Source organism: Ambystoma mexicanum, chromosome 5q, assembly GCF_040938575.1.
Source record: "Ambystoma mexicanum isolate Mex_15411 chromosome 5q, UKY_AmexF1_1, whole genome shotgun sequence".
In the NCBI taxonomy this organism is placed as follows: Eukaryota; Metazoa; Chordata; class Amphibia; order Caudata; family Ambystomatidae; genus Ambystoma; species Ambystoma mexicanum.
Genome location: NC_090933.1, coordinates 131,056,873 through 131,079,847, shown reverse-complemented (window position 1 = coordinate 131,079,847; position 22,975 = coordinate 131,056,873). Strand labels below are relative to the sequence as shown.

General features: G+C 47.5%; 1 protein-coding gene across 5 annotated transcripts in view; it reads left to right on the top strand.

Annotated features, from left to right (window-relative positions):
• The window catches only part of NFATC1 (nuclear factor of activated T cells 1), a 497,899-nt gene that overhangs the window by 167,775 nt on the left and 307,149 nt on the right, over positions 1-22,975 (top strand). For all 5 annotated transcript variants that reach the window (XM_069620652.1, XM_069620650.1, XM_069620653.1 and 2 more), the window contains exons 4-5: positions 17,314-17,516; positions 19,229-19,401. In XM_069620652.1, the coding sequence (XP_069476753.1) occupies positions 17,314-17,516; positions 19,229-19,401 (376 nt within the window). The remainder of the gene's footprint in view (positions 1-17,313; positions 17,517-19,228; positions 19,402-22,975) is intronic.

Genomic DNA, 22,975 nt, shown 5'->3' with positions numbered 1-22,975 from the left:
ACAGCGAAAATTCAATAATTACCCAATGATGAAAGGGCTTGTCCAGTCAAGGTTGTATACAGATATCTACATTATTATTATCACAACAGACAGTTGTAGCACACTACAAAATACAACCCACCCTGTAAAGGAATGCAGAGGTCAGACAGTTTCAAGAAGGAAAGGGGATGCACTCTGGATACTGACAGGAGTGTAGTTAGTAAAGTTATTCATCTCAATAGTTCAAGGATACTTGGTTTCAGCACAGAACAAAGGGAGCAATGGGCCATACAATGTCACTGGGGGCCTTCACATATGGACCAGGGGGACAGAACTATAATGTACCTTGTGCTTGTATACGTTCTTGGTGCTCGACAGTGTAGAGTCAGTTTGAGGGCGCTTTGCACCTTCTGCGACAGAGTTCAAGACAGGAGACAGCTGAGGGTATCAGGCGACAGGCAGTTCGGCGAGTGAGGCTGCACGGATGGCTGCAGGCTGGCCTACACAGCGGATTGGGGTCAGGAATATTTGTCTAAGTGCTCGTTGGTGGGTCTGAAGCACTGGTCGAGACGTCCCGGGCAGAGTCAGCAAAATGCTTTAAAAAACCCAGGCGAGCGCACACTCTCCGTGGGGATGGTCAAATTCCTCACAATGGGCAATCAAGTGGCAAGTGATTCATGAGAAAATCTCTCAATCGGGGCTGTGGGCAAAACCCTCCCTCACCAGTTGGGGAAAACAAGATATGAAGCAGGGGGTCAGAACCCTCAGACGCACTGAGGGGTCCTGTGGCTGCATTTACGTTGCAGAAGAGGGGGGCTAGAACTCTTCGTGGGGCTGAAGATTTGCTTTTCCAGTCAGCTATCCCTGGAGGATTGTCTATACAGTTGGACAAGGGAACCCTGCTCTTGAGAATACCATCATTGTAACATCTGTGCCCATTTCAGGGCAATGAATGCCTCGTGCACCAATCTGCAAGTTGTCATGATTTAAAGGATGGGATTTCTCAATTTTCTGGTGGAAGGATTTGTCAGTGCTGAGCACACAGGGTGGGCCATATAACGTGATTCGAATTGCGGGCTCAATTCACTGAAGTCCGGCCTTGCATTGCACCTCCTCATGAAAAAGGCAGCACGGCATCTGGACAGGAAGTCACACATCAGGCAACTGGTCACCTTTTACAACAGCAAAGCAGCAGAACTAGGACCACAAAAGACTATTGGGCTAGAGTCACCCTCTAGATGTTCCAGGTGAACACTACAGATCGCCACTGGAGTTCTTTTTTAGTCCCAGCTATTATTTGCAACACCTATAAGCTAAAACGAATGCATTAGAGTACAGCTAAGGAGAATGGCATATGAGGAGGGACACACAGCTTGTAGGTGTTTGGTTATTTACCCAATCACTGATTGCCCTTGGCCATGCTAATCCCTATGGCCATTCCCATCCAGTTCCTGCCCCCTGCCCCGCGCAAAGTACACCCTCATGGGAACTCTTTGAGCTCGCTTTAATCAAGCCTTGCCATCAAATGTTGTACTCGTAGTGCCTACCAGTGTTTTTTCAAAGCAGTTTTCTGAAAGTTAATGACTTAATTGGAGTTGTAAACCCTCTTCTGGTGTAATAATGTCTCAACAAGTCCTGCTTTCAGCCACTCGATTTATAAGCACTCTGCATGTCCTTCCCTGAAGTCCTGTTAAGTGTGCATTGGCAAATCCAACTGCGTTGCTTGTGTATAAATCTTAGGCATTTGCCAGCACTGCTATTAGATGCCCAGGTACTCGTACTATTTTGCACCTGCTACCATCAATGGCCAGTTAATACCATTACAGCTGTACTTGGCAAGTGCCTTTCCCATTCCTACACAAATGCCCAAACTGTTGGCATTGCCAATGCTTGTTAGTTTGGGCTATTAGGTGTCGCTTGTGACACCTATAAGCCGAAACTATTGTATTAGAGTACAGATGGGGAGAAATGGCATGTGAGAGGGACACACAGCTTGTAAGTGTTTGGCTATTTGCTCACCCATTGACTGTCCATGGAAATGCTAATCCCTAGGGCCATTATCACCTAGTTCCTGCTCCTTTCCACCCAAAACACCTCCTCCTGGGAAGTCTTTGAGCTCGCCTTAATTAAGCCTTACCATCAAACTTTACATCGAAGTGTCTTCTGAGAGTTAATGACTTAATTGGTGTTGTCTTAACCTGGTCTGCCTTCAACCACTTGATTTATAAGCACTATGTATGTCCTTGAGTCAAGTCCTGTTAAAAACAAGAATTGGGAGATACCGGACTGAGATGACCCGTCGAGCAGCTCCAGAACCGGTGCCCAGCCAGGACATAGGTGACTGATAGGTTCTGACAGAAAGCTTCATAGATGGGAAGTGCCGGAGAGTCTCCTGACAAAGGACAAGGCCTTTGCCTGCTAACATCCTCCTGAGCTTTGGGTCGTCTGCCTTGAAAGGACACAAACCTTACGAAGAAGCTAGGAGGAGTGCCACACAAGCATCTTCCAGCGTCCATCTTTTTAAGGACAATTTCGTGACAGTCGAGTCCTCGAACCGCATCCGGCTGCACTGCTGACTGTTGTCACGCTGCAGTCACCAGAGCCATCCGGGACACCTCGACCAGCATTCCACATCAGCCAACCAGCACAGAGACAAGGATTCTTGGCCCCGAGCCACCACTCCGGACAGCCTGCAGACGTCCGTCCATCCACGCTTGCCACACTGCCTGCCACCTGGTACCCGCAGCTGTCTCCCACCACAAACTCTGTCTCAAGGGCTTCAAAGTGCCCTGGAACTGCATTGATGCTGTCGAGCACCAAGAACTTCTTCAGCACCAGGTACATTGTGGTCCTGCCCTCCTGGTCCTTCTTTGAAGGTCCCTAGAGACAGTTACGACCCTTTGGTGTTGAAAACAAATAACTTTGAACAGTAAGACTGATTGCTTTACCAACTATCCTTCTGTCCTTATCCAGAGTGCATCCTTTCCTTTGTGAAACTGTCTGTCCTCTGTGTTCCTTTACAGTGTGTGTTGTAATTGTAGTGTACTAGAACTGTCTGTTTTAGTAATAATAAAGTAGATGTTTGTATACAACCTTGACTGGACAGTCCCTTTTATCAGTGGGTAATTGTATTTTCGCTGTGTTGCAACTAACCAACGATCCACGACCTTGCAGAGATAAGCCTGCCGTTCCATCCACGTTACCAAATTTGGACAAGGAGGTCTTATAATTCACTTGTGTTCCAATCTGTTCAGATCCCTTCTGGTGTACTAGAGGTGTGGGGTTGCTTGATGGTTTAGAAACGGATATTCATCCCTGGACCACTGGTGCCCTGTAAAGTTGATTTGTCACATTTGCTACTATGGAGGCCTTGCTTTCAGAACACAGGCGGCCTGCTCCATGGATACTCCAGTGCCAATGTAGGTATACGAGTGATCTGGGGAGTGACCTCTGGGTAGGGGGTAAGGTTGCAGAAGAAGATAGCATCAAACAGCAGGGCTTCATTGAAAACTTTGGCGCTGGGTCTCTCCCCCTATGGCCCTAGAAAATATATTTTTCTTTTTAATGTATGCAATTGCGTCAGCCAGCGGGTGCGTGTTAAGAACTGGTTTCCATGAAAGACACACGAGGGCCACGCTGATAACGAAGTTTCTTTACTAAGTATATTCGGAATATAACATCATGTTCTTCAGGTACAGAATCTAAGGGAGACCTCCACCAGTCCCATCAAACTCAGCCAACAGTCCCAACTGCCTTGCCCAGAACCTTGAGTCGCCAACACTCTGGAGTTAACTCGGCCCAGGCATTCTACATGCTTGAGTAGTGACTCGCTCTCACGGTACAGGCCAGTCAGAACACGAGAGAGCAAGCCACTGAACATAACAGTGTTTCTTTTACTTTTCACTCCAGCTCTACATTCGGGTACAATAAAGGTACTGGTGTTGGAATCCTGCTTCTTTATGAAAAATGATTTCAGTCTCTAAGGAGGTCCCTAGCCAGAACACATCAGCTGCTGTGGAAGACCAGGTGATGAGGCTTACCCCGTCTCCACTGCATTAAAATAAGGATACATTTGTGTGAGGGGACCCAATTTCCAACCCCACCCATCAGTGAGTGACCACTCAACAGCAGGTGGCCTGCTGCATCACTGGTGCTACAGAGGTGCACGCTTTACCTCTGCTCGTTTTAGGTGTCTGCAAAAATGCCCTGACTAACCTGCCGTGTTGAGCTTGCTCCAGTCTCCATAGAGATGGGCTGTTCCTTGGCCCAAGCTCTTAGCCCTGGGCTCGGGTTCCGCGCGCCCAGCAAGTGGAATCTGGCCGCGCGCGATTAACCGGATCCCTGGGCATCGGGGCCAATAATAAAAGCAGGCCATTTATATGGGTAGTATAAACCGAAGGGCACGCGCTGAAGGTGTGTTGGCGACGCCCAGAAATAGCTTCTCACATTAACAGAGCGATGCCAAATTTTACCTCACGAGCGATTAGTGCCAGGACACGCGAAGCCGCGCGCGAGAACTGTATCTTTCTTGGGCAATAGTCTCCCGTTTGATGCGTCCGCAGCCGGCCGGGCGGTTCTGTCACCGTGTATTGCAGAGTCCAATTTGTATGTGAGGCTGCGGCTCAGGTGTGTAGCATTTGCATAGTGAACTTGTAGACCTGTCCTCGGCGCTCCCCGGCCACATCCAAAGGAGCACTCACCCGAAGGTCCCTAGAGACAGTTACGACCCTTTGGTGTTGAAAACAAATAACTTTGAACAGTAAGACTGATTGCTTTACCAACTATCCTCCTGTCCTTATCCAGAGTGCATCCTTTCCTTTGTGAAACTGTCTGTCCTCTGTGTTCCTTTACAGTGTGTGTTGTAATTGTAGTGTACTAGAACTGTCTGTTTTAGTAATAATAAAGTAGATGTTTGTATACAACCTTGACTGGACAGTCCCTTTTATCAGTGGGTAATTATATTTTCGCTGTGTTGCAACTAACCAACGATCCACGACCTTGCAGAGATAAGCCTGCCGTTCCATCCACGTTACCAAATTTGGAAAAGGAGGTCTTATAATTCACTTGTGTTCCAATCTGTTCAGATCCCTTCTGGTGTACTAGAGGTGTGGGGTTGCTTGATGGTTTAGAAACCGATATTCATCCCTGGACCACTGGTGCCCTGTAAAGTTGATTTGTCACATTTGCTACTATGGAGGCCTTGCTTTCAGAACACAGGCGGCCTGCTCCATGGATACTCCAGTGCCAATGTAGGTATACGAGTGATCTGGGGAGTGACCTCTGGGTAGGGGGTAAGGTTGCAGAAGAAGATAGCATCAAACAGCAGGGCTTCATTGAAAACTTTGGCGCTGGGTCTCTCCCCCTATGGCCCTAGAAAATATATTTTTCTTTTTAATGTATGCAATTGCGTCAGCCAGCGGGTGCGTGTTAAGAACTGGTTTCCATGAAAGACACACGAGGGCCACGCTGATAACGAAGTTTCTTTACTAAGTATATTCAGAATATAACATCATGTTCTTCAGGTACAGAATCTAAGGGAGACCTCCACCAGTCCCATCAAACTCAGCCAACAGTCCCAACTGCCTTGCCCAGAACCTTGAGTCGCCAACACTCTGGAGTTAACTCGGCCCAGGCATTCTACATGCTTGAGTAGTGACTCGCTCTCACGGTACAGGCCAGTCAGAACACGAGAGAGCAAGCCACTGAACATAACAGTGTTTCTTTTACTTTTCACTCCAGCTCTACATTCGGGTACAATAAAGGTACTGGTGTTGGAATCCTGCTTCTTTATGAAAAATGATTTCAGTCTCTAAAGAGGTCCCTAGCCAGAACACATCAGCTGCTGTGGAAGACCAGGTGATGAGGCTTACCCCGTCTGCACTGCATTAAAATAAGGATACATTTGTGTGAGGGGACCCAATTTCCAACCCCACCCATCAGTGAGTGACCACTCAACAGCAGGTGGCCTGCTGCATCACTGGTGCTACAGAGGTGCGCGCTTTACCTCTGCTCGTTTTAGGTGTCTGCAAAAATGCCCTGACTAACCTGCCGTGTTGAGCTTGCTCCAGTCTCCATAGAGATGGGCTGTTCCTTGGCCCAAGCTCTTAGCCCTGGGCTCGGGTTCCGCGCGCCCAGCAAGTGAAATCTGGCAGCGCGCGATTAACCGGATCCCTGGGCATCGGGGCCAATAATAAAAGCAGGCCATTTATATGCGTAGTATAAACCGAAGGGCACGCGCTGAAGGTGTGTTGGCGACGCCCAGAAATAGATTCTCACATTAACAGAGCGATGGCAAATTTTACCTCACGAGCGATTAGTGCCAGGACACGCGAAGCCGCGCGCGAGAACTGTATCTTTCTTGGGCAATAGTCTCCCGTGTGATACGTCCGCAGCCGGCCGGGCGGTTGTGTCACCGTGTATTGCAGAGTCCAATTTGTATGTGAGGCTGCGGCTCAGGTGTGTAGCATTTGCATAGTGAACTTGTAGACCTGTCCTCGGCGCTCCCCGGCCACATCCAAAGGAGCACTCACCCGAACGTCTGATTATTTCTCATACCCAGACAGGGTCTGCAGCCTGCCTCCCCCAAACTGCCTTTGGGTGCTCCTATGTTGCAGTGCAGTGTGCAGCGCTTAATTCTGGCTTTGAGGTGCTTGCTGACGCCCTCCCACCCCCTTTGGGACGTTGTGGAAATATGGCCCAGGGAGTTGAAGTGATATTCCTAGGACCCCACAATATGGTCGAGTAAGGAAGTTGGCATTAGCACCCACACCTCATCACCCCAAAGTCAGAAACCTATCCAAGAGGCTCCACGTACTCCTGTGTAATATGTTCTAAAATGCCCTGGGGGTGTTGCCTCCAAAAAGTCATAGTGGGTTTATGAATTACCTCATTAGAACTCCTATCAAATTTATTTTCTTCGAAAAAAAAACGCCTTCCCCAATATTTCATCTGAGTGATCAACCGTCTTTTAAAAAATGTTCCTTACAGTGCTGGTAGCAATGAATGAGTCTGATTCACCAAGAAGTCACTTTCAGTAACTGAGTTACTCCTGAGCTAAACTGCGAGCAGGCTGTTTGATTCGTAGAGCAACTTTCTGCTGACTTACTAGATGTAAGGCAGGAGTACATCAGAGCTGCTCCTGGTCATGTTTGGGTTATTGCCAGGTTGTCGTTATGCTAGGTGTAAATACGAAGTAAGACGGAGTTACTCATGGAAACTGCCTTGGGCATGTAATGTTCCTCTTCAGGTTAAGGCCAGGGGTAAGTCAGAGTAACTTCTTTGTGAATCGGCCCATGTGACATTAGTGTTAAACCTTGTTTTGGATACTTGCCCTCTCATCCCTATTTGCGCATCTATATTTTTGTTAACTGCTGAGTGCATGTACTTTCCGCCTTTTATTCTCTTTGAGATGGTCATAGAGGGGACCGTGCGATGAGGTCCCACGGTCGCTGGTGTTTTTAGTGCTTGAGTTGACTATACGATGTAATGGCACTGTTCACAGCCATCCCATGTCTGAAACAGCGCTAAAGCTAGGGTCTGATGCCATGGGCGACATCAAACCTCACTTTAATGGACACCCCTTTGCCAGCACAGCCCTTGTTTACTACTTCGAAGCGAAGGCAAAATACAAGGTCGTGGTGTTGGCGGCCATTTCCACAGCTAAAACCCAGTGTCACCTAACCCTGGGCTGCAGCTTCTAAGCACCTGGCGTTTGGAAGGTTGTTGTAGATGAGACCACCAGAGAGAAGCTATAATATCAAATCGACATAATTTTTTCGCCCCACAAGTTTGCTGTGTCATTTTTTAAAATTTATTTCGGGTCGAGTTTTAGTCATTAGATTGTTTTGAGTGATTCTATGTAAACATATTTATTTAAGCTTGATGTGGGGTAGAATTGGACTCAGGGAGCCTAGTTTGTCTGAGTGACTGCTACAAATGCAGTGAGGATTGGGGGGGGCGACACTGTAATATTTGAAGGCACACTATCATTGTGCAAAAGCTCTATACAACCAGGCAAAGTAATAACCTCGCCTTTCAAGTTCACACATGTCTAAACATGGTGAATGCGCAAGGCATGCATAAGCCACCTATTTTCATTGTTGGGGAGGTGGCTTCGAAGTTTATGGTTTCCCAACGGGCCCCATAATAACGCTGCAAGAGCTGGGCCCATCATTTACTCCTGTACATGCATTGGCCGCTTTGCTCCACGCCCAGGTACGGTGTCCCGTCAGGGACAACTGTCCTTTCCCCCTGACGCAGTAGACCCTAGAACTATAGCTGCTCAAGCTAAAGTGGGGGTAATGCAAACCATCCAAAGCGGGGCTGTGCAGACCTGGGAACCTATCCAGAAATGTGTCTGGAAATGTTTGGGGTTCACCAATAAGGCCCTCAAAAAATGCCCCTTAATGGAGATCAAGTGGCTGACGTTCCCCACCGTACACTATAACATGCCCTATTTCCTGACTGGGCTCCAGTACACCGCGACCGAGTAATGGGGCTCTCGCAATGGAAATGAAAAACAAATATTTCTGTTTTTTGGGGTGATGTAGAGGGCTGGGTGGTATATGGGGTCTTGATCCGCAAACATTTCCGGGTTAACGAGCGTTGAAAGTGGTGACATGCAACTAGTTGAAGGCCATTTTTGTGAGGTAGGGCTTCAACTATCGGTATACACCTTAAATGTCACACTTGATGAATTCTTCCAAGCACTGCCATCTATTTAAGGCCCCTTAAAGAAATGGACGTGAATGCTGAGAAAGCAAATTATATCGAAGCGGGGACCTTGTGGTTATCTCCAGGTGTGGCGAAATCACAGGCCTCGTCCTATATACCTGCACGGATATAGTTTGTTTTTGCTTTTAGTTGGGTGTCTGGCAAACAGGGTTGGACTGCGCCATAAAATTGTCTCGGGCACTACTGAAAAAGTGGCCCACAGTTGTGAATGGCAGTGCACCCCTTTTGGGACAGGCTGTGTGAATAGTACCCAAGGCAGAGTTTTTTTTTGTTGATAGCATGTGCTGCAAATTGTGCATTTTAAAGAATATGTATTCACCAACACTGGTCAAAGCAACTAGCGCCATGGTGAAGTAACCTATCAAACTGGCCCACTTAGACAAAAAAAACAGGCCAACACTAGCATTTTGCATTTTTGGTTCGGGCATTGCCCTATTGCCCTATAGGCCAGTCTGCGCCTGCCTGCAGAAATAGAATATAAACATCGGCACAGTGACATCACTGATTTGTCTGCATGGGGCAGTGCCTCAGCTGAACGAGGAGGACCCTGTGGAATAAGCTCCCTTCCCAGTGAGAGTGAAGCCAGAGTCTGCATAGGAAGGAGTTGCAGGCACATCCTGTGCTCCCTGCTACTTTTTATTGATAGGACTTAATAGACACTTTCCTGAGAAACGTTCTCCTCCAGGCACCCACTCATCAGACGTCCATAACATTTCGCTCTTAGGTTCCAGTGTTGCTGCTTCCAGACATGGGATACCTTGAGAACCAAAGCTTCCGGTCCAAAGCGGCCAGGAAGGTGCTAACCAGTCCGTCATATTCTCCTCACTCAACCTGTTCCCTCAGACTGTTCATCCTAAAGCAGGGGTCTGCAACCTTTGGCTCTCCAGATGGTTTGGACTACAACTCCCATGATCCCTCACCATTGACAATGCTGGTTAAGGCTGATGGGAGATGTAGTTCCAAACATCTGGAGAGCCAAACGTTGCCCTGCCCTAAGGCAACTGTGGTGGTTACTGGCAATACCTCAGCTGTGCTATTTTCAAATAAGCAAGATGTTCCCCATCCCACCTTTTTTTGGACCCTGAGATCAGAATCGATAGCATTTTGCTTGCGGCTGTCCATCCAGTAACATAACCGCAATCAATGTGGAGTAGGCGGGGATGAAAATTGCTCAGATATTTGCTCCTGCTTGTAGTCTAGAAGAGCCTTGGCAGCTTGACACCAAGACATACCAGGAGCTTCCTTTGACTCCTGAGGCCAGCTGGTACCGTATAAACATGTCTATGAGTGTTTAACACGTGTGTGCTTGGAATGTGAATGCAGAATTATTAGGGCACAAATAGACAACATTTAAAGTACAGTGGGACTCATGCAACTGGCTTGAGGTACTATAGTTTGAGTCTCATGCAAGATTTAAATTGGCGATACATTGGGCCTCATTACGAGGTGGGCGGTAAGGGATTACCGGCACCGGTAAGGGCACCGGTGCGGGTAATCCCTTACCGCCCTAATATGAGTTCCCTTTGCTGGTCCTTCTTTAACGCCTGGTTTTTTCAGGCGTTAAGGACGGGACCCGCAAAGAGACTCTAGAGCTAATAACAGTACTGCAATTTGCGGTACCGTTATTAGCGCCTTCCCCATTCCCATTGAGCCCTATGGGGGCTCAATGGGAATGGGGAATGGCCCTGGTGAATGGGGAATTACCGGTCCCGCCAACCTTGGAATGGACCGGTAATTGCTCCATTCACCAGGGCGGAGTCGGAACGAGGCCATGGCTACCTCCAACCTCGTAATGAGGCCCATTGTGTGCTCGCTCCTCGTTGCCCAGACGTAGCACCTCATTCCTGCTTGATGCCTGCCACCCACACAATGCTTGTAGCTCTTGCCCGTCAACTTTTGATTTCTATCCTTCAGGATGGAAGTCCATGCAAGGCTGACTATGCGCCACATGAATAGGAGCCCAGACCTCCTGTCTTGCAGCTAGCTTTGAGAAGCTGAGGTCTTTTGTAGGTCACCCTATCCTCCACGCGCCATCTTTATGCGCCATCAAGGTGCCTTCAAGGTGTCCTCCACATCCTCGTGCCGCAAACGCAAGCTGACGAGCGGCGCTCAATCACTCTTCAACCTTTAGATTTACACATCAGCCAAGAAGATGATCAGCTCGGACGCGATACACTTCATACATATACACATGGGGTTCAAACTCCAGTCCATAGCCAATTCCGGAAGAGGGCACGTCTTTTCCCGTAGTAGTTTGTTCTTCAGTTAGTCTTTCCTGCTACCGCATTCCTTCTTTAATGTCTTTCCATAATGGCATTTTAGGATTCCCGCTGGAGAAAGGGACTCAAGCTCATTCTTGTCAGGATAGCTCAGGGGCAGCGCGCTCGTCTTGGAAGCAAGACGACGCAGAGCAAGACAGGTTCGATCCCCGGATGCGCGCTTAGAAGCCTCTGGATGATAAGCGCTTTATAAATAACTAATTACAATTCCACGGCTGTAAGCGTGGCTTTCTAAAAGCCCGTCCTTGCCAAGGCGAGTTGCAGGTGAGACGCTTGGGCTACCCTACACACGTTCTGTAAGGATGACCCAATAGACTCCAGTTTCACCTGAATGCTTCATTGCAACCTGTTCACTTGAAGCCCTACTCTAGACTGAGCTGTCACCGCCACAAGGCCCGCTTCAATTACCCATGCCCACCTGCCGTCCTTAGCTCAGCCGGGACAACAGGCTTATAGCTTGGCCATCAACATTCATTCATTTCGGAGAGCAATGTTTGCAAGGGGCGCAGGCCTTCCCGGGTCAGACCTGTGCGCAAGGGACATCCGCAGTCCCTAGACTTCGCCTTTTAAGGGCAACTTTGAGTGCAGTTCTGATCCTGTCCACCGGGCGGCATAATTACCAGAAGTTGGTTATAGGGGGGAAAGCGTGATGAACTGGGTGCAACAGATTAACTGCTGAGTGGCATCGCCTTTATGTGTCCAGTATAAGATTTAATTCTGGGTTGCCAGCCCTAGCTGTGCCAAATTGCCATTATTGACCTTATTGCGAAAGTCTCTTAAGTGCCTTTCTTCTCCTTACAATAGCTCTGTTTACCCAGCTTCTCCCACCTTCTCAATTAACAAAATTATATTCATTTTATTTTTCCAATTTGAGCTTGGCATGGGGTCTCCCCTGCGCCAGCTAAGCTCTACCGCCATTGTTTGTAGACGCTGCTGGCCCTGCACCCCTTTTTAATAGTTTGTGTCGCCTTGTCTTGCACGCATTCAGCCCAACGCTGATTTATGCAGATTCATAAACTGTATGCAGGCTTAAGGCAGTGTTTATTTACACTGCTGCTTCCAATTTACAATGATCAGAACCTGGTGTGCACCGTGGTAAAGGCTTTTATTTTTTATTTTACCCATGGCAACTCAGCCTGAATATGATGCTTGTACAGACCTTTCTTTATGCAGGTGCAAGTAATTAGTGCAAATGAAAATGTGATTGTAGATGCATGCAAGTTATAAGCAGGTTCCTTCAAAGTAGTGTAACTGAATATGTATGAGCAAGCACAGAGATTAGAAGCTTCGCGCAGTGAAGCGGGCCTTTGTGTACTTTAATAACCGTATACTGGATGGCCTGAAGTGATTCCAAGGGAAGGGGAATTTATGCACACGCACTCCCTCCCTTGCTCACCCACTCACCCAGTTGCCCACACACTAGTTTGCTCACTCACCAATTCACTCACTAAATCTCCCACTCACTCACCTACTCACTCATTCACTCTCATCAATTCACCCACTGTCACTAACTCTCTCAACCACCACCTGTTCACTCACTCAGTCACCCACCCACTCTCAGTCAGTCACCCATCCACCCACTCCCTCTCTCACCAATTCACCCACTCAGTCACTCATCAACTCACCCACCCACTCATTTTTGCGTGAAGACAGTTGTCTTTGGCAGCTCGATGTTTCCTCTTGGGGTTGAGTTTTTTTAAGGTTATGGTTGCAAGGTCTAGTGATGTGGGCACAGTTAACAGAGCAAGTGCAAACATTTTTGCTGAAATAGATGAAGTGGCAACTCCATCATCACTTCCAGAACAGAGGCAACCCTTGTTGATTGCATATGGGAGTCATCTTACGCCCCCTACGGATGGCGCCCGAGGTGGCTGCTTAGTCGTGTCTTTGCCCCAGGGGGCGCCCTGTTAACAGTGTTAGGGAACAGAAGTAAGCAGAACTGGGAGATTGTTCCCCTTAGTGAAGTACATATTGAATTCTACTTCACAGCGCAGCCGGATGCTTCAGAGCACACCGGATCCTAGTGCCGGCGTATTCCGGACACTGGCTTGGCTGCGGTGTTTGATCTAAATCTCATTTAATGTCTTACTTGGGAAGAGGATCACCACAACTCATGCTTGGTACTATAATACCTACGAGCATTTGCCTACGGCTGCTCTACCATGTCCCCGTAGTTTAAAGGAACTGTGAATAGCCAGTTGTGTTATGCCTGTGGGTTGTTCATTCAGTGTGGAAAGGTGTGATACACCCACTGGGAATTGGATTCCACTCTACACAGGTCAAACAGATCTCGGCAGCAAGGCGAATAACCCACTGAACTGTTTTATCCACAAGTCAGGATTGTTATACCAGGTAATCGCCACAAAATGTATGCCTTTATTTATCCTTCTCTTTTACCCCCGCAATAGCACTGACCCATGCATTTGACCCTTTCACAAGACAGGAGATACGTGTGGGGAAAGGGCTGCCTGCAGGGGTCAGCGCAGCAAATTATGAAACAAAAGGAGAGGTGGGGGAAGTGAAATGAAAACTCCCGTCCCCCCCTCTCACCTCTGTTACTCAAGAAGTGGCAGGTCCTTTTTGTAAGAGGTGAGTAACAGAGGCGGGCATATATTGCTAGCATTCACGTCGCTGCCCCGCCTTTCCTTTTCTTTCTTAATCCGAGATGCTGATCCCTGCAGGCAGCCCTTTCACTATGCAGCCGAGTCCACGCCACAGATCGAGAAACTAAAAGAGATGCGGGTGAAGGAAAATGAATGCTAGCAATGTACCCGCCTCTCCCACTGACCTCTTACAAACAGCACCCTCCCACCTCTTATCCCTCGAATACCACCCCCACCCTCGATCCCCCCTGGTGAAGTACATCAGCCCCACCTGTGCTCAAGAACTTAAACCTTTCGATTTCTCACCCGACCCAAAACACTCTATAACGCTGCAGCAGAAACAAGAAACTTAGAAATGAGATATAGATAAGTCCTTTCCATTGGAATGGCTTCATTGGCTACACTGAAAACCCAAGAGCCTACTTCTGTCTATGAGCTGCAGCTTCTGTCTATGAGCTGCAGCTCGCGGTGTCATATGTGGTTCCCTGTGATGTTACCGAAAATAATTTGATCGAATGAAATGCTACAGGAAAAATAAATATCTTTTTTTTAAATTGGGGGTGGGGCCCTCCTCTGAAGACCTGTTTCCCCATGATTGTAACCCCACCCCCACACATTTTAACCCTTTATCCCCACCGCCTGTATATTTATTTTTCGTTATTTGTTCGGTAACATTTCGTTCGTTATTTTCATTTGGGTAACATCAGTGGATTCCGACATGTATGGGTGCAGCGAGCCTGGAATACACGAGCATAGAATGCTTGGTCACAGGTTTCCATTAGCAGTCCCTCTAGAGCAGTGGTCTTCAAACTTTTTTGGCCAGGGCCCCCCTGAGCAAAATTTGGGCAGGTCGGGACCCCCCAGAAATGCCAAATGGACAGTATATATTGCGCGCCGTCACCTGCTCCCATCAAAGTCGCTGGGCTCCCTCATCCCACTCCTACCCAGTCGCTGGTCTCTCCCCACCCCATCACACACCCAGGGCTCTCCCCACTCTGCTCCCATCACTATCCCATGGTTCCTGCCCATTGTGCTCCCACCATAGTCCCTCGGTTCCCCCATCCCGTTCCCAACACAGTCTGAGGGCCAGTGGCGGCTGGTGAATCTTTTTTAAGTGGAGGGGCATTAAGGGGAGGTTCGGGGGGGTTTCCCCTTGTGAATTTTTTTTTAAATAATAGGTTAAAATGTTGCATTGTAGAGCATACTTTTAACAAAAAATGGGTAAATAGCCAAACAGTTTGCAATTGTTGCTGGGAGTCCAGGGGGCAGGCATTGATATTTTATTTCTATCGCGCTCGTACACAAGTGTTTCAGAGCGTGACAAGGCAAGGGAGGGGAACAGAGGAGAATAAAACAGCGATCTTACTAGGCCCAGTGACATTGAGAACGCGCAAGTGTGAGGGGAAAAGTGCATGGAAGGGGGGAGAAGTGGAAAGTGCGAAGCAGAGGAGAAACAGATAAATAACAATAAATAAATAATAAAGGCAACAAACAGTGGTAGTGCAGCCAGCAATTTGCAAGTGCTACGTTTAAGGCAGCAGACAGGGTAGGTCTGATAAGTGCAGGAAGAAAGATGGTTCTCCTCAAGTTTTAGAGTGGCAGGGCGCTGTTCCAGAGGGAGGCCCCAGCCGAAGACGGAGATCTACCCCCAGCTCGTTTCTTTGATAAACGACTGACCCTGAGGGAGTTGGAGGTAGAGGAGTGAAGAGCTCGAGAGGGGAGGTATTTGCGGAGGAATAGCTGAAGGTATTTTGGGCCGAGGCCCCAGAAAGCCTTGTGGACAAGGCAGAGGGTTTTGAATGATAGATGTCCGGTAAAAAGATACCATCCCTGTCCCCTGGGCCCCACTGGTCCTAACACAATGAACAGGATTATGTGTATATGCAAGGCGCTGCACATTCATACAGCAATCACTCTATCATTCACATGAGCATCCATCACCATACACTCACTCATAACGCATCCATACACATGTTTAAATAAAAACAATGAACATAAACGTACCTTCTGCATTGGCCTGTGTGTGGGTGCTGCTCCAGCTGCTCTGTCCGTATGTGCGACGAGGCGCAGGAGCTCCCCCTCGGACATACAGACATGCAGTGCCCCAGCCAGCATTTCCAATGAGCTATGCAATGCTGGCGAAGCAAAACGCCCCAGCACTTGCATGGCTCAGTGAGCATGTGCGGCTGGGGAACTAAACTGAACTGTCAAAGGGAAACAGTGTTTCCCTTTGACAGTTCAGCCAGCCCAGGAGCACTCCATTAGCTGGATAAAGCAGCTGAGGGAGTGCTCACTGTTTCACTGGGCTGGCTCCTTAGCTCCTCCATAATGGGTGAGGGGCCACTATGCAGTTAGTAATGTTGACCATTGTTGCTGAATATATCACAATTTACTTACATTTTAACACAAAGCACCCCTTTGGGTACTATTGAAACAGTGGGCTTCATAACTACTCTGGCGGTAGCTGTGCCGGTAAAACCGGCACGGCTGCCACTGGAGTTGCATCCGGGTCTGGCACCCGCGAATGGGCAATTACTAGGTCATGCCGAGTTAGGCGGACATGATAATTGCCCTTTCGAAGGTGCCGGTAGATCCCCATTCCCATTTGAGCCCCATATGGCTCAAATGGGAAGGGGGAGCTCGGATGCACCGGCACCGTTAATAACGGTGCCGGTGCATCCGACGAGCTGAGGTCAGACCTGGCGGGGGCTGTCAAGCACCCACGAGCACAACTCTTACTATGGCGGAACGGTAGCAACGGTGCCGGTAGCTTACCAGCACCGTTGTTACTGGTCCGCCATAGTAGTAATGAGGCCCAGTCTGTGACTAAAGGAATGAATATCCATTTACAACTGTGGGCCACTTTTTCATTGTTGCCTGAGACAGTTTCATGCTTCAGCCCGCCCATGTGGGCCACCCCTGCCCATTTCTTCCAATCTAAAAAAAAAAAAAAAAAAAAAAAAAATGTTCATGCTGAGCTCTCAGGGCCCCACTGGGATGCACCCGCGGACCCCTAGGGGGTCGCGACCCACAGTTTGAATACCACTGCTCTAGAGCACAGAGGGGTCAAATGAAGATGGTTGTAGGATTCTTGTGCGTTTCCCATAACGATGCTGTCCTCCTTTGCCTCATGCCACCCAACATTGCAGTGTCTACTAACCGCCAATCCTCCAAACCCGCTTTGGAAACAAAGTCCATTTATCACAGTGATTTAGGAGATATCCTTCTTTCTGCATTTGGACCTATGGTCCATGGGAACAAGACTACATGCACCCAGGCTACCACTGGGCATTCCTCCCCTGTTGCACCCCCCTTCCTGTGTTCATAGCTTTCCCATCCCCATGTCTTCCTCTCGCTCATTTTCTTTCCTTTAGCAGGCTAGATACCCCTGTTGGTGGCACAATGCACCTCTCCACACACAATCCTAGCTGCTCTGTAGGTACTATTGTGGTGATTTGGCGCAGTATAAAAGCCTATTAACATAACACCAAAGCAGTGTCTGGGGAAATTCCTGGGAGCATTCAGATGGGTTCAGCAAACTCCCTGGAAAGACCAAGTCGTGCCCTTTTACTGTAGTGAGATTGCATGACAAAGCAAGGGCGCTATGCTTTGCACCTCTCGCACGTTTTTGGGTGATTTACACTTCTGGTGATAAAAATGTAATTCGTATTTAGCATTTGATGTGAGTCACACTGAGCTGATTTGTCTGTTCTCACCAGCTACATGGATACCTAGAAAGTGAGCCGCTGACCGTGCAGCTGTTTATCGGGACGGCCGACGACCGCCTCCTGAGACCCCACGCCTTCTACCAGGTCCACCGGATTACCGGGAAGACGGTGTCCACCACTAGCCATGAGATCATTCTCTCCAACACCAAAGTCCTAGAGATTCCACTTTTGCCCGAGAACAATATGAGAGCAATGTAAGTATGTCCGCGGGCCGCGCGGCTTCTCCTCATGCTCCCCATCCTGGTGTGAACTCCAGTAAATGTGGTTTTGGAAAGGGAAATCTACTCTCTTCTCTATGTAACCCAAACATTTTTTCAGGGTCCTCAGCTCAGCACTGATGCACTTTAACATTACAAATACAACAAATGTCTTCTCATTTCAGAAATTAAAGGCCAGAATGCCCAATTTTCTTTGGCTTTGTGTGCATGCCTGTTTCTTCGATCTTGCAATTATGAATTACTCTTGATCAACAATATCAATGCACTCAAAGAGAAGCTGGTTGATCACTCTTCCGCCAAATAGCCAATGTCTCAAGCTGATTGGGACAAGCCTGCAAATAGGGATGAGCGATGCATACCTTTGCCAGAGGAGGCAGCTACCTCACCTAAGACCCTTTGCTTCCGGCATCTTTCCCATCATTAGACCCTTGTGCTTATTTTATCCGTAATAGTCTCTTCAATGTGTCTATCTCTTGTGCCCACTCTATGCATGATAACTTATCTTTGCACCTAACCTACTGTGTGCTCTGCGCTTATTAAGTGCTCGCTGCAGTGACACCACTAGGCTGGGCAAGGTTCTGGGAAAGTGACCTGTACAAACACGTGGATCAAACCACCCTTTTCCCCCATGGACATTTTGGTGACCCCCAGAGATGTGTGGACCATCTGGGGCTCCCAAAGCAAAATGATTGTGGAGTTTGGGAGCCCGCCGAGGAGCAAACCCACTCCCGATGGACCTGTTCCAGAAATAGCATTTGTTCTGTTTACAGCATGAGTCTTGCTGAGCAATATCATTAAACTTGCCTCACTCCTCTATGGGGGGTCTGGCAAAACCATGCAGGGCATGCTTTTTGCTTTTTCATGCCTCCCCGGCAGACACTAGACATGGTATTTCTGCAATATCTAGAGTGGTGTGAGGACAGGCCTGGATGGACATGTCTGATTAATCACACTCAATTTCTGTGATTATGTCTGATTCATCACTCAATTTCTGTGATTTGGCAAAACTCGAATCACCCCAAAATTCAGCGGATTTTAATTTTTCCTGATTAGGTTTACTTAAGCATGGGGTCTGCATCCTGAGGCTCTCCAGAGGTTTTGCACTACGGCTCCCATGATACCACACCATTGACTATTCTGGATCGTGTGGTGGTAGTTGTGGTGTAAAACATCTGGAAAGCCAATGCTTGCAGACTCCTGGCCTAAGCCTCGATACCATTTAAACTGCTTTATGAAAAGGCATGTGCCATTCTGTGCCGCTTTGCATCGCATTGGCATGTCATCCCTTTCACTAAATGCGGCCGCAGGTCAGAGTCCCAGGGAAAACACTTCCCGACCATGCGCTAGAATTGCCGCTTTTGAGTTGCTGTTTGAGAATAGGGCGCATGGAGTTAGTTACACTCTTGCCCGTAACCCTGAGCACTGAGTGGAAAAGCATGGAACTCATTCTGGCCAAGAGGTTAATTTCTGTAGAACATTTTGGGATAAAATTGAGTCCTCTTTTTACAACTCCACTAGTCAACATCTACAAGTAGGATTTAGAGAAATAACCTCAAAGTGTTGTGGTTTCTCGTGCGCTCCTCCAAGTAGACCAGCATGCCAGTAGTTCTGATTAGTCGTTTTGTCAGTGCCGCTTGCTTGTGCTTATTACTGTGTTGAAAGCCTCCTCTCTTTCTTCTTTTGAGCAGCATTGACTGTGCTGGAATACTGAAACTTCGCAATTCCGACATTGAGTTACGGAAAGGAGAGACCGATATTGGACGGAAGAACACGAGGGTGCGGCTGGTCTTCCGCGTTCACATTCCACAGCCCAACGGGAGGACCCTCTCACTGCAAGTGTCCTCCAACCCCATTGAATGCTGTAAGTATCCTCAATCACATTCTATCTTTCCAAGACCTCTACTATTTCATCTTTGGGGTTAATTCGCAAATGTAAATAAGCTTTCGTACTGCTCCAAATTAGCACCTCTGGGGACCCACAGCACCAGGGCTTATCCGGAAAGTGGCACACTGTGCCCCCACCTGGGGTACATGGACTGTGGTCCGCGAAGTTAAAGAAAAGGTGAGGCAATATTAGCTAGGTTTACTCTTTGTAAAACCCATACATGCGTTCACTGTCACCTGTGAGCCAAAACAGAAAACATCATTAAAGTGGGGCTGAGTTGGTTGATCTAGTGAATAGTAACATTCTAGTCAGTTTATCAGAATATTAAGCAACGAGGAGAAAAATGTATTGTTCTGAAGATAAGTGCGCATCACTTGCATTTTCTTGGTCATTCTCAAAACGCAATTAGATTTACAATTTAGTGATTTTATTTTTAGGATGCACTGCATACAGACTGCACGTGGTAAAAGGCCATTGAGATTGCAAACTTTAACAGGGGGGTTTGGATTACACGAGGGGAAATTACATTGAAGTATCCACATCAGAAGAGAGTATTTTGAATTGTTGTGGGCACAAAGGTGCGATATTGGGATGGTGGGCGTGGCCGGAGTTTGTGGTAGGACAGAAAGAGTCAACCACTGGATAGACAAGGTCTTTCGGCAGAAGTAGCAATGGGAGAAGACCTTTCCAGTTGATTATAGCAGGAGGCGGTGAAACATGGGGCAGGCCATGTGAACCTGTCTTGTTTATGGAGTTCTAATATGATTTGAACCTTGGTGTGCAACTACACCAACTGCTGGGAGCTGTAAGTTTCTGGACAGAGGCTGCAGTTGAGATAACATCTTAACTGAAAGCAACTTCAATCCTACAAGGTAAACAAACAATGCAGCGCTTCGGTTTTAATATGTGAAATGCCCCAAGATTTCAATAAAAATGAACTATAAGCCACCCAGAACTCATTTTTAAAAGCAGTTCCTAAAATGTGCAAATATGCAAATTTTAGTATCAGATTAATTTCAAATGTCACGGTTCAAATCATATTAAGCTTGTGGACTTGCCGCTGTCATCAATTTACAGCAGATTAAATTTGCGAACGAAAGGGGAGACCCAATTGCTGTGTGGGAGAATCTCAGGAAACTAGGAGAAAACCAGCTACAAATGCACATCGGGGCAAGAATGCCTGCGGTCCTGAGGTTTATGATGTCAGTGGAACATCTCAAAGGCATGTACATCCTTATAATATACGGCTCAGAGGAAGTTTACTCGAACTAATAATATGTGCATTTTCAAGTGCGTCATTTGGAAGGATCACTTATCGGTCTGCGCCCCTAAATTACAACGATGGGCAAATGGAAGCAGATGGGATGAAACCATCAAAAATCCTTGGCAAGGCATCTCTCGTTGCAACCTGACCCCGCAATTATATTACTCACGCAACCCTCTTTGGGCTGACCTCGGCACACTGTTTTGGCGTGTTAGTAGTATCTATGCAGTGTTTCTGGAGTGCCATTGAAGATTGTGAATATCTTTCTGGTTGGAGGATCAGACATTCAGGATAAGTTGGAGCCATCAAGGAGGGCCACACAGGGAGGCGTGCATATAGACTCACCACAGCCAAGGTCAGGCCTGTGCCTGTAGCCTAGAATCCCTGAAATGGAGCCCTTACAGTGCCTGCCACTTATCCGTGCTGTGCTTCCATTGCAAGGGGGCGCAATTCTGTCATGGAAAGATCACCAATTCTGTTGAATATATGCTCTCAATTCTGTCATGGAAAGATCACCAATTCTGTTGAATATATGCTCTCAATTCTGTCATGGAAAGATCACCAATTCTGTTGAATATATGCTCTCAATTCTGTCATGGAAAGATCACCAATTTTGTTGAATATATGCTCTCCAGAGCGAATGTGCAAAAAGCCCTTAGCAGGAGGAGAGGTGTGCTGTGTTTCAAGCGCTGCAGGATATGCCTTGCGTCCCCTAGAGATAACCTGAGAGGAGAGGGACAAGTACGCAGGAAGTAGGCGACGACAGTCGCATTGCAACCAAACAATAACTAGAATGGAGTTAAAAGACCGCAGACTATTTTAGTGAAATGCATACTCCTGGTCCAGGGATCTGGAGACCAAACGTGTGCACAGTGTGTCGGTCACTGTTAATAATCCAACAGGGGCACTGTTAGGAAAGATTTCGTAATTGTAGGTAATTTTCCTTCCATGTGGCAACCCCTAAACTTTTTGCTGTTGTTTTTCACCTTGTTCTTGTTTAGTATTGTGATATTGTGATTTTCTCGCTACGGTCATTGTTTTAAAGGCCTTAAAATAAATGTGTTTCTATTTTTGATATAACAACTGTTTGGAGTAGTTTGTAAGCGCTCTTGCTTTGTGTGCTCATTGCGGGCTTTCAGTCACCCTCACCCCTCTTGAGACCTAGTCTTGACCGCCGCGATCGCTACCTTGATTGGTCTGGCTCGTCCAGAGGTTACCCTGTTCCAAGTAATTAGGTTGGCCTTCTGAACTTCTGCGCCACCAGGACAGAGTTCAGAAATCCGTCTTAACAGGCACCAGCTGAAATAGCAGTCAGCCTAAAATCAAGACTGTTTTTTTTATATTACATTTGTCTTCTTTAAAGTGGGGGACATAGTTGGTTCCCTTGCAGTTGATTGCTGCACCCATTATAAAGGAAGCTAGAGATGGGGGCCATGCAACAGTTCACTTCTTGAGCATATTGTCCTCCGCGGGGGCTAGGTAAGAACATCATGGGATGCTTTCGATAGGGAGGTGAAGGATTGCTGTCCCTCTCATCCACTCAACCCTACCCTGTGCCTACTGTCGCTTGCCGCTTCTCCATTGGCCGGTTCATCTGGTCACCCCTCCTCCTGATTGTCCAGCAATAGACAGAGGCCAAAACACACAGCGCTCCAATGGGTATAGAGAGAGGCCATTTCAGATATATCTGGTATTTAAGGGAGAGCAATTTCTGCTTTTAATGTTGTCGATTTGCAGTGTGTCAACCTCCCACTCATCCAATGATCTTACCTTTGAAATCCTCTCTGCTTTGACCACTCTTACGTGTCTGGTTGTTGCTCTGCACACTTGGCTTGTGGGGACCCCTCAGCCTGCCATTAGGGTGTAAACATTCTGTTCTCCCATTTCCTAGCTATCAAATGAAATCTTTATTTATATTTCCTTTGAGGTTTTTGGTTATCCACACAGAGGCCAACCCTGAATCATTTCCACTCCACTCATACTTTTGCTTTCTGTAAAGTTCCCACTTTAAGTTGCACTTAATTTTATAATAAACAATTTCACTTAATCTAATTTGAGGAAAGAGTTTGTTTTCTGCATAGTGCTATTTGGTGGGGCTATCGTGCCTCTGTGTACATTGTGCAGTATCTGCTACCCTATGGAGGTGTTCATCAAGGAAAGGGGAAAACACATGACTTGGACGGACCATTCCCATAGCCAACCAGCACATGCTCCCACCTCCCTATGAGTTGCAATTCAGGGGCTTAGCGTGTGTGGGCTTGACATGTGTATACCAGAGTTATATGA